The following is a 10,912-nucleotide window of genomic DNA, read 5'->3' as shown; positions in this document are numbered from 1 at the left end:
GCCCAGGTGTTTGGAGGAAAGTACCAGCCAAATTAATTCCAATTCAGAAAGAGGCTTTCAACCAAGAAGGGGAGGTGTCATCTTTTCAAAATTTACTCCATGGGTCCCCTCCTTCCTCCCACAGCCAGCGCCCCCCAAAGTGCGCCCTCGGGTGACAGCCCCAGCGCGGGTCCGCAGAGGAGCGGGTCCTCGGAAGGGGTGCTATAGCAGAGCGCGCAGTTGGGACCCCGTGGGGGGCGGTAGACACCCAGGCCGAGGCGGCAAATATCGCGAGAGAGCCCCCTCCCCCGCCGCGCCCCTCACCCCCTCCCACCCCGGTGTCCCAGCTGGCGGCTCGCCGGGCCCCGGCGGGGCGAGGCGGGGCGAGGCGGGGCGAGGCGGGGCGGGCCGGGAAGGGGCGGCGAGGGTGACCTCAGCGGTTCCGCCGCTCCGGGAAGTCGCCTCGGCCCGCCCCCTCCAGCCCCCGCCCCGAGTTTCGCTCTCTCCGGGGCGGGGCGAGCGGCGGGCGCGGTCTGGCCAGCCAAGTTGGAGCGCGCCCCGCCCGGCGCCCTGCCGTCCCGCGCCCTCCCCGCCGGGGCGCGCCGCCCGGAGCCCCGCGCACCGGGGCCGCACCGGGGCCGCACCGGGGAGGGCGCGCGGCGCGGGCGGCGGCCGGAGAGCCGGGCGGGCGGCGGAGGTGAGCGCGGGGGGCGGGCGCCGGCTCCTCCCGCCCCGCCCGCCGGCCCGCTCCGGCTCCCGCTCCCCGCGGCCGCGCTGCCATAAATGGGGCCCGCGGCGGCGGCGGCGGCGGCGGCGGCCGGGCGTCGGGCGGCGACGCGGGCGTCGGGGGACGCGGCGGGCGGCACCCCGGAGTGAAGTTCAGGGGCGGCCCGGCGGGGGCGCGCGCAGGTTCGCGCCCCGGGACCCGCCCCCGGCCCGCGGCTTCAGTTTACTTTCGGTCGAGTTTCTCCTGCGCCGGGGCAGGTGCCGGCGGCGGCGGCGGGGGCGGGGGCGCCCGGTCCGCGCCCGCCGGGGCCCGCGGCGCATGGAGTTCCCGGAGCACGGCGCGCGGCTGCTGGGGCGCCTGCGGCAGCAACGCGACCAGGGCTTCCTGTGCGACTGCACCGTGCTGGTGGGCGCCGCGCGCTTCCCGGCCCACCGCGCCGTGCTGGCCGCGTGCAGCGTCTACTTCCATCTCTTCTACAGGGACCGGCCGGCGGGCAGCCGCGACGCGGTGCGGCTCAACGGCGACGTGGTCACGGCGCCCGCCTTCGGCCGCCTGCTGGACTTCATGTACGAGGGCCGCCTGGACCTGCGCAGCCTGCCGGTGGAGGACGTCCTGGCCGCCGCCAGTTACCTGCACATGTACGACGTCGTCAAGGTCTGCAAGGGCAGGCTCAGGGACCGGGGCCGCGCGCTGCACCGGGGGACCCCCGCCGCCCGGGCCGAGCCGCCGGACCAGCCCCCGCACCCCCAGCCCGCCCGGTCCTCGGTGTTCTGCCCCGCGGCCCCAAAGGCCCAGCCGCCCCGGACTGGGGTCCACGCCCTCCCTCCGCGAGCCCCGGGCCCCCCTCCCTGGCAGGGCCCTGGAGACTCGGACCGGGCCCTGGACCTGTCACTGAAGCGGAGCCCCAGGCGGGAGCCAGTCCACCCACCCTGCGTCCTCCAGACAGCCGCCTGCCGCCTGAGGCAGCCTGGCCTCCCGCCGCCGGTGAAGGACTCGCGGGACTCGCTGTCGGAACCCGAGGACGACGGCGGCCCTCGCGGCCCTCACCGCCCCCTGCAGCCCCCCTGCGCTCCTGCAGCTGAGCGCCGGGCTGTGGGCTTGGAGCCGCTGCCGGCCGCTGGTGCGGGCGGCGCGCAGCTGGAGCTGGATGCAGAGCAGGGGACCAGTGGGGGCGAGCTGGGTCCCGGCGGGCCCCTCCGCGTCTGCCCGCTGTGCACCAAGCTGTTCCCCGGCGGCCGCGGCCTGCAGCTGCACCTGAGCGCCCACTTCCGCGAGCGGGAAGGGGCCCGGGCCCGGCTGTCGCCTGACGGCGCGCTGCCCACCTGCCCGCTCTGCGGGAAGACCTTCTCCTGCACCTACACGCTGAAGAGGCACGAGCGCACGCACTCGGGCGAGAAGCCCTACACGTGCACGCAGTGCGGCAAGAGCTTCCAGTACTCGCACAACCTGAGCCGCCACGCCGTGGTGCACACGCGCGAGAAGCCGCACGCCTGCCGCTGGTGCGGGCGCCGCTTCACGCAGTCCGGTGACCTCTACCGCCACGTCCGGAAATTCCACTGTGGCTTGGTCAAGTCCCTGCTGGTGTGACCTGTCCTCGTGGGGCGTGGTGTGGCGTGACCTGTCCTTGGGAGGGCAGGGAGGGGCTGCCCAGGTGGCTGCAGGGACGGAAGGCGAGGGATGGGAGCTCCAGGTGGCAGGGAGCCCCCGTGCTGCAGCTCCCAGCGGAAGGGCCCCCACTGCCCCTGGACCGCAGTGCCAGACTTGGGGGCACTCGGCATGGCTGGGTCCGCCCTCTTCCCCACCTTGCTCCCTCCCCCCAGCCTCCAATGGACTCCGTCCCCCAGCTGTGCCCTGACCTTGATCACTGTCTTCCTCTCCATCCCCTGAGTCAGCTCCATGGGGTCTGGGGAGGTGGGGGGTGGGGGTGGGGGGTTGTCCCTAGGGCCCTGAACTCCAGCCCAGCCACCATCCTTGAACCAGGAAGGAGAACGCACTTCTGCCTCCGAGGGGGGCTCTCCTGACCACCTCGCTAACTCGCTGGGGCATACCCTCTGGAGCCCGACACCAGGCATGGTAGAGAACTCGCACATCACGGAAGTCGCCAGCATGTCCGGAAAAGGGCACTTGGATGGACCAGGCCCTTTCTGGTGGATGGCAGCAGGAGCCTTCCTGGGAGGCCCCGGGCACAGGGGGACGAGGACAGCCGGGGACATCGAGGCACAGCTGGTGTGGCTGGGCTGCAGAGCCAGCCAGATGCCAAGGGGCTCCTGCATTCCCGGTGCTGGGGCAGGAGGTGGGTCCCCGGAGCCAGTGACCCTGACCACACTGCAGGTAGCTGGGAGAGAGGAAGTCGCAGTTTGGGAACAATTCTCTTTAGACGGAGAGAGAGCTTCCCTGAGGTTGCCAGATGTCTGCCCACGGGCGGTGGGCCGTGCTGCTTCCCTGCCTGAGCTCGGGGTGCGGGGTGCCTCAGAGCATCCCTTGGGTGGGGCCAGGAGGGGCCTTGAGTGTCGCAGGCTGCCACAGGGCTCCAGTGGGCCTCACCCTGAGGTACTTGGCTTGCCCGCTTGAGGTCTCCCCAGAGCAGCCCATCATTTCCAGAGCACCGAGCTGGGGGCCAGTGCAGGGCCATGTTTGCAGGCTCTCCCTTCCCTCCAGCAGGGCCTGGGTGCAAGCTGCCATCGAACAGGGAGGGGACAAGCACCTGCTGGGCTGGGGTCACGGCCCCCCACTGTCATCCACAGCTCCTAGACCCGTAGCTGGGGGGGGGGGGTCACCCAGCCAGTCTTGCTGCCCGAGTGTGATTATGACAAAGGGGGAGACGGGGCCTTGTCCCCACTTCCAAGAGCCTCCTGGACTCCTCGGGTCCGCGGACTGGAGGCACTGAGGACAGAGTCCAGCCAAGCTTAAGTGATTTTCTCATATCCTGGCTACCACTTGATGTCATATTTATTTGTCTGCCTGGTCTGGAGTGAGATGACCGATGGCCTTCATGGCAGGTGGGCGGAAGGGACGGTCTCCCCGCGCTCCCTCGGCTCTCCCAGCAGGTGGACGGCCTGCCACGTGCTGCAGGGCCTTTCCTGGTGCGCAGGGCTCCGAGGCCCTGGCCCAGCCGCAGACCAGAGCGCACTGAGGAAGGGGCCCCTGCTTGAGATCGTCCTGACGGTGGGCTCCTCCAAAAGGGCTACCTCACACTCCGTGTCATGTCCTCCATGAGCAGGTTTCCGTGTGTGTGTGTGTGTGTGTGTGTGTGTGTGTGTGTGTCTCCAGCAAATGGCGAGGTGAGCCATGCCCACAGCCCCGCCACACGGCAGGGAGAGGTGGCCGCCCTGGTTTTCCCCAGAGGTTCCGTGGGGGAAGAAGCGGACTTTCCTCCTGACTTACCAACACTGGATTCATTGTCTTCGGCAAACAGTTACTGTGAAGTTAATGTAAAGAGAAGTGGTTAGTTTTTAATGTGACAACCAACACCGGTCCAAGGTACCCTGTATGTCTGACGCACAAACGTGCGGATGTGTGGCAGAGGCGCACGGATGCCGTCCGAGGGGGGCCTGCTGTGTGGGGTCCTCCTGGTCCTGTCCCGCCCCCTCCCCGCGGTCTCATGCTGCTCTGCTCCAGGGTGGATGACCCCTGGGACCCAGAGGACACGGGTTTGCGTGGGACGGTGGGCTTGCGCGCACCCGCCTGCCACGACAGCCTGGACACCGGAGCTGTCCTGTGTGTCATCATCGTCTTCATGCTGACCCTGCTAATAAAGTCTGCACCCCGTGGAGATGGCCGGGATTATTCCAGGGACAGGAGCGCGGGCATCTCCAAGTGTGTGCGGGAAGTGGGGGCACCGCTGGTTTGGGCGGGTGGGGGCAGAAGAAGCCCAGGGGCAGGGGAGGGTCCTAGGCGGGGAGTGGCCACTCTGGGGACCCTGTCTCAGAGGGTACCCTGTAGGGGGGGGGTGTGGGCTAGTACAGGGCCATGGATAGGGGGCACACCCTCTTTCCTCAGGCTGCTCTCCCTGCCATGGGGGTGGGGGGCAGGACGCAGGCTGGGACCTGGTGAGGGGACTGGTTTCTTGTACAGGGGGCAATGAGGGCACCTGCTGAGCAGCCACAGGCCTTTAAGCTTGGATCTGAGGCCTCCTGGTCCACTGGTCTTGGGCCCTGTGTCCACCTGCCTTCTGGAGGCAGGTGCAATGCCTGGGTGCCCACACTGGTCCCCCACATACCCTTTGCCTTTTCCTCTCCCACCACAACTCCTATGTACCCCACCTCCTTTCAGGTGGGCCTAGACCCCCAGAGGCCCAATCTGGGGAGATGTGGGCAAAACTTGGGGGTGTGTGTCCCTCCTGGCCTCGCCTTCACCCCGTGGGGCCCTCCTGCAACTCTAGGGAGACCAAGTGGGGTGGAGCTGGGCAGTGGCTGGGCGGCTCTGCCCCCGTGAGGGTTCTAGAGTCCTGAACCAGAGCTGGCAGGTGGCCGTGGGTAGGTGTCCCAGCCCCTACTCAGCCCTCGCATGGGGACGTGGACCCGGAGCTCTCGGAGCTGTCCCTGTTTTCTCCAGGCCCGGGGCAGACGAGCAGACAGCCTCACATGTGTGTCCCAAGCCTGGTCCTGGCCAAAGTGTCCTCCAGGTAGAGCCAAAGCAGACCCAAGGGCAGGGGACACCGTCCTTGCCAGGGGTCCCCAAGGGCAGTGCCGAGCTGAGCTGGCCCTGAAAAGGGCTGCTGGGCTTTGGGCTATACTTTGAGGCCTTACCAGTCCTGACCCCAAATGCAGGCCATTGCTTCTCAGAAATGGTGCCCAGCACATTCCCTCCCCCATGAAGCCTGGCTCCCGATGAGCCTGCCTTCTGGACCAGGGCCACTGTCCTGCAGGGAGACCCTGTCACATTCTCAGTTGGGCTGGTGACTCAGCCGGCCTTCTCAGAACCAGCCAGGAGGCTGTTGCCATGCCAACCAGGCAGTGGGGGGGCCGGCGGTGGAGAGGCGTCCGTAGGGGGAGGGGCTGACCTGGGACAGGGCTGCAAGGCCCGACCCACATGCAGCTCACTGTGGGCTCTGCCACCCACGCCTCTGGGGCTGGAGCCATCCAGCCTGACCTGTCGACTACATGGTAAACTGAGGCACGTGGCAGGGCCTGGAGCCTCCTCCTCCCTCCTATCCCTCTCCTCCACCAGCACTTCTTCCCAGTAGAGTCCCACAGAAACCGACCCCTAAAATCTGGGCCAACTTCCAAGTGGAGGACGGAAGACTCGGCCGTGTGCACGCTGCCCAGTGGTGGGGAAGGGGCGTTCCTTCCCTGGGGGCTCCCCTGCTTCTTGGATATTTCCCAGCTCCTCCGCACCTCCTTTGTCCCTACTGAAGGGAAAGTGGGTCTGGGTCTCACCACGCTCACCCGACCTCCCCAACAGCAGCGTGGAAAGCAGCCCTCTGCTGCTTACCGCAGAGCGGAGGCCTTTGGGGAGGGCCACCTTCTCCTCGTCTGGGTCCCCAGGGTGCTTCCGTTCTGCCTCAGTCTTCTCATCTGAAGGATGGGAACGTCGGCACATGCCTGCGGAGGGGCGACTGGGGGCATGCCCAGGGGACACACAGGCAGCAGCCACCAGGAGCTGGCCGCCCCTGCTGCTGCGGACCACGGCCGGTGTACCACAGCTGCCTCCCCTGGGGCCATCCCGAGCTCAGAAGAGCCCCCGTGGCCAAGGGCTTCGGCCACAGTGCCCTGCGGAGCAGGCCGCGCTCGTCCTGGGCGTGCTGGGCTTGTGGCTGTGCTGGGCTGCAGGCACCAGCGGTTTGCGGTTTGGGGACCAGCACTGTTGGGATCTGGGCCTGCCTCCTTACGGAATCACCTGCCCCCAGCCCTCAGCCTCCCTGGCCGAGCCCCCCGCAGGGGTTCCCATGGGCACAAGGGGCTTTGGGAGGAGTATGGGGACGGCTGGCCAGGGGCCCGGCGCGGCAGGCACGCACCCCCCCAGCTTCAGCCTGGGCCTGCGGAGACGTCAGCGGACCTGGGGCATCGCCGGAAATCCAGGGGTGCATAGACCCACCTCCCTGATTGGAGCCAAATGGCATTGCTTTCAGCAATTTGAACGGAAGTCTGTAAACAGAAAAACCCATTCCCTGCCCTGTGCTGCAGACACAGCGCCTGTCGTCGGCTGTGGGACGCGGCACCGCGCCCTGGGCAGCTCCGCACCACAGGCATGTACACTCTCGAAGTTCCTGAGGCTGCAGATCCAAGGTCCCGGAGTCAGCAGAGCTGGGTGCTCCAGGGGCCTCTCTCCTGGGCATGTAGACGCCGTCCTCTCCCCGTGCCTGGGTCCGGATTGCCTGCCCCTATAAGAACGCCAGTCCCAGGGGACGAGGGTCCCCCTAGGAACCTCGTTTTAACCCGACCGCCTCGCCTCTGTAAAGACCGTACATCCCAGTTCAGTGACCGTGCAAGGCCGACTCTGGAGAAACCCACTCTAGCCCCTCCAGCACGCAGTGCCTCAGAAGCACACCCAGGCCCGGATCGGAGCCGGCCCCCGCGGGGTTCTCGTCGGTAAGGTTTGCTGAGGATTCGGTCTCACCCTCCAACGCGCCGCTGGGCACCACCACCTGCTGCCGTCCTGTGTCCAGAGCCACGGCGCAGGGAGGCCTGGCCTTGACGGGCCTGAGCCCATCCTGCCCACTCGCTTCTCAGCGGCCCGCACCTGAGTCTCACCCCCTTGCTGCCGGCGTCCCAGGGCACGAACCCTTGGTCTCGCTGCCCCACCGGGCTGTCCCTTCCAGCTCTGCTTCCCCTGCAGGATGCCACGCCCATCTGCCCCCCCAAGCGGGGCCGGGAAGGGACATCTCTGCCCCCCGCCTCTCCCGAAGTCTCACGGGTCTCGAGGCTCGCACCCCCCTACGTGTAAACCATCCTCTCTCCGCTGGGCTCTGCGCCCTGAGGTCCCTTTGCTCACAGACGCTCCAGCTCCCCTCTGCCTCCCTGTCCAGGGTCTGAGGCCAAGGCCCTGGACACCCAACAGTTTGTGGGCAAACGCATCCAGTGGCCCCCCCCGGGCTCCATGGCCTCTCCCCCACCTCTGCACCACCCCCCCAGGCCTGGGTCCCACAACAGCTACACCCCCTCGGGAACCTCAAGTCCAGTGCCCCCACCCCCCGCAGCACAAGCTCCGTCTCCCCTGACCAAGCAGCTTCTCCATCGTGAGTCTGGGCCCGCGTGTCTGAAGCTGCCGGCCCCTCTCCCCTCCACTCGGCTCCCCTGTCCAGGCCTTGAGTCTTTGGCTGTTTCCTCCTGAGCCCTCGGGAACCCGCACTTGGATAGATGCGGCCCCTCCCCTCCCTGCGCAGCCCGCAGAAAAGGAGGGGCTTGGGAGGTCCGCTGGAGCCCATTCTGACGACACCCAGGAGGAGAGCGAGGCCAGCGCCCGGGGGCCTGGGGACACCAGCCCCGCGTGGGTGGGCCAAGACCTCACCACCGAGAACCACCCGTGTTTGAAAAGATGAGGTGAAGGCGCGGGAGCGCGGGTGGGTGGCAGGTGCACGGGGCGCCGAGAGGCACACGGTGTCTCCACCGGGAGATGCCTGCGGTGACGGCAGGTTTGGTGGACGCATCCCAAGACACTTAGGGGGCATGCGGACCAGCACTCAGCACCCCTAGTCACTGTGGCCCCCACAGTGAGGTCGTGGGACACGCACGTGTCCGAACGGGAAGCCTGACAGCACCAGGCTGCGGGACCTGCACGGGGCAGGAACTCGGGACGGTTCCTAGGGGGACCCTCGTCCCCTGGGACTGGCGTTCTTATAGGGGCAGGCGATCCGGACCCAGGCACGGGGAGAGGACGGCGTCTACATGCCCAGGAGAGAGGCCCCTGGAGCACCCAGCTCTGCTGACGCCGGGACCTTGGATCTGCAGCCTCAGGAACTTCGAGAGTGTACACGCCTGCACTGGAAAAGGGACGCCAGTTCCCTGTGAAGCGGAGGACACTGGTCACGGGACCTGCCCATTCTCCCAGAGGGCTCATCCAGGGGAGGGGAGACATGTGTCCCCACAGGGACCTTCCTCACGGTCCGTGGGAGCGATAGCCACACTCCCCGGGAGCCTGTGACAAGCCAAATGTCCCCTGGCTGGAGAGGACACGCCACGGGATGGCGTGACTGTGAAGGTGGGAGGCTAGCCAGACGCGACGCCGGGGACGAAGGTCCCCGATGCGAGGGACAGACAGCAGGCGGGAAGGGACCTGCCATGCAGTCTCACCTGCACGAAGCTCTAGGGCAGGCAGGGCAGCGTCCTGGAGAACAACCCACATCTGCCCCCGCGGGGGGAGGGACGAGGGGACTTTTGGGGAGTGCCGGACAGTCCTCAGGTCTTATAGGGTGGCGAGCCACGTAGCCGTCAAGAAACTTCACTGTGCACTTCCACGTGTGTACGTTTAAGGAAACCCCAAGAAGACAGTGAAAGGTCGCGGACAGAGCCGGGGCTGGGCCGCACAGCGGGGAGCGAGCGGCTGCGGGAGCCGGTGACCGGCGCAGGGAGCTCTGCGCTCTGGAAACGGGCAGGTGTGACGCCTTCCGTGAGAAGATGCCGACCGACGCCCTCCTGCTTCAGACCGGCACAGACAACACGGTGGTCACAGTCTCCTGGGCGAGGCTGCGGGGCCTGAGCCTGGCAGGCTCGTGTCTGACTCGGTCCTGACAGAGTCTGTGGGTCCCCGATCCCCTCCCTCAGCCACCGCAGCCTGGGGGTGGCAGTAGGTCCCCTCCAGGGACCGAGAAGTACAAGAACGCGCATTTGCGTCGCGACCGAAGTTTCTTGGAAGGATACCAAAGAAATAAAAGGCAACTGGGAATTTTGGTCACTCGCAGGAAGGGAACTTGGTTCCTGCCTGATGGGGTCTGGGCGGGGGAGAGTGGGGTCATTCGGGGGTTATGGGTCATTAGGCACCAACGTACGTTATTTTAGTTCAACTTGAAACCGGGTCCTCTATCCCGCACCTCCAGCACGACTTCCCACACCACTGCTTACGTCGGTCCTTCTACCTCCCGAATTCCCTGTGTCGTGTTTTCATCCTGATTCTGTCAATCAAAGACACACCAGGGCTGCTTCCTCCGGCGTGCAGCACCAGGGGCTCCCACGACCACTCATTTCTTGGGTGTTCTCCAGTGTTTCTGTAAATACGGATATTTTTTCTCCCGTGTCCCCCCGAGAGGTGTCCTACCACAGAAGCCGTTCTGAATGTTGTTGATTTTCTCTTAAAAACAGACGGCAGAGACCTTCCCGCACCAGCGGGAAAACGTCCCGGAGGCTGTAACCTCTGAACAGCCCCACCCGTTTCACCGTGGTCTTGTGTCATGGCCTGGTCCCCGGGGTGGACACCTGGGGGGTTCCCTGCTGGTACATGCGACACTCCAGCACATGACCGTGACTAGGCCTCGCTGGCCTGTGGAAGCCCGGGCGGACATCCTCGTGGGCAGCAACCCTTGCGATGCCGGGAGAGCACCACCTCCACAGAGGCGTCGGTGGTGGCTTTGCGTCCCCGCCCCGCACCTGCCCCCTGCTTGCCCACCACAGCACGTGACCACATTCCAGGATTTTCCAAAATCGACAGGTAAGGAACCGTGTGTCTGCATGACCTTCGTCTGCATTTGTTATTACAGGGGACCCTGCGCGCGTGCCCAGGCTGACTCTTGGCACGCGTCTTCTGTCCGTTTGCCTACTGGGCATTTCCGCTCTGGTGTCGTGGGATTCGCCGTTATTCTTGGCAGCATTCTTACGGCTTTACTTCACTTACATTTATATCTTTGATCCTTTTTAACCGGCGCGTGGTCACGGTGTGGCTCGAACTTTCTCCTTCTTCAGAGGAGCAACCGCCTGTGCAATCTGTCGGCCTGCTGACCGCCGCGACCACGCGCGGACTCCTGCTGTGCCGTGCTTGTGCGCTCTGCCCTCCGCTGCCCTCCCCTCGTGCTGCTGGGCCACTTGACTGATTTTGCTCCTTCCTTTTCCACCGGGACTCTGGACTCGGCACACCCGGCTCAGGGGAAAGCTGTTCCCCTGCGGTCCACTCCGGCTCGGCTCCTCCCGACCCTCCCACGCGGCTCATGACATCCGCGACGTCCAGGCTGTCTTCGGGTCACGGGCCCGGGGCCTCCATCTGGCTGTGGGTCTCTCAGCTAAGCACCCCTGGCTCCCGAGGCTCCCAGCTTCCTTCCACCCCGCTGGCCTCGCTTCA

At 66.5% G+C, this 10,912-nt stretch overlaps 1 protein-coding gene across 1 annotated transcript; it reads left to right on the top strand.

Annotated features, from left to right (window-relative positions):
- Positions 1 to 1,024: 1,024 nt before the first annotated feature.
- ZBTB42 (zinc finger and BTB domain containing 42) lies at positions 1,025 to 4,478 on the top strand. The gene has a single exon (XM_044231636.1). The coding sequence runs from the start codon at positions 1,025 to 1,027 to the stop codon at positions 2,291 to 2,293; it is 1,269 nt and encodes a 422-aa protein (XP_044087571.1). The 3' UTR covers positions 2,294 to 4,478.
- Positions 4,479 to 10,912: the final 6,434 nt, after the last annotated feature.

The sequence above is a fragment of the Neovison vison genome, chromosome 13 (genome assembly GCF_020171115.1).
Source record: "Neovison vison isolate M4711 chromosome 13, ASM_NN_V1, whole genome shotgun sequence".
NCBI classification, from domain to species: domain Eukaryota; kingdom Metazoa; phylum Chordata; class Mammalia; order Carnivora; family Mustelidae; genus Neogale; species Neogale vison.
The sequence above is the reverse complement of the archived record's forward strand: the minus strand, read 5'-3'. Positions and strand labels throughout refer to the sequence as shown.

Bases quoted from the DNA above. Each gene is read 5' to 3' on its own strand.
- ZBTB42 (XM_044231636.1), top strand. From the start codon at position 1,025: ATGGAGTTCCCGGAGCACGGCGCGCGGCTGCTGGGGCGCCTGCGGCAG.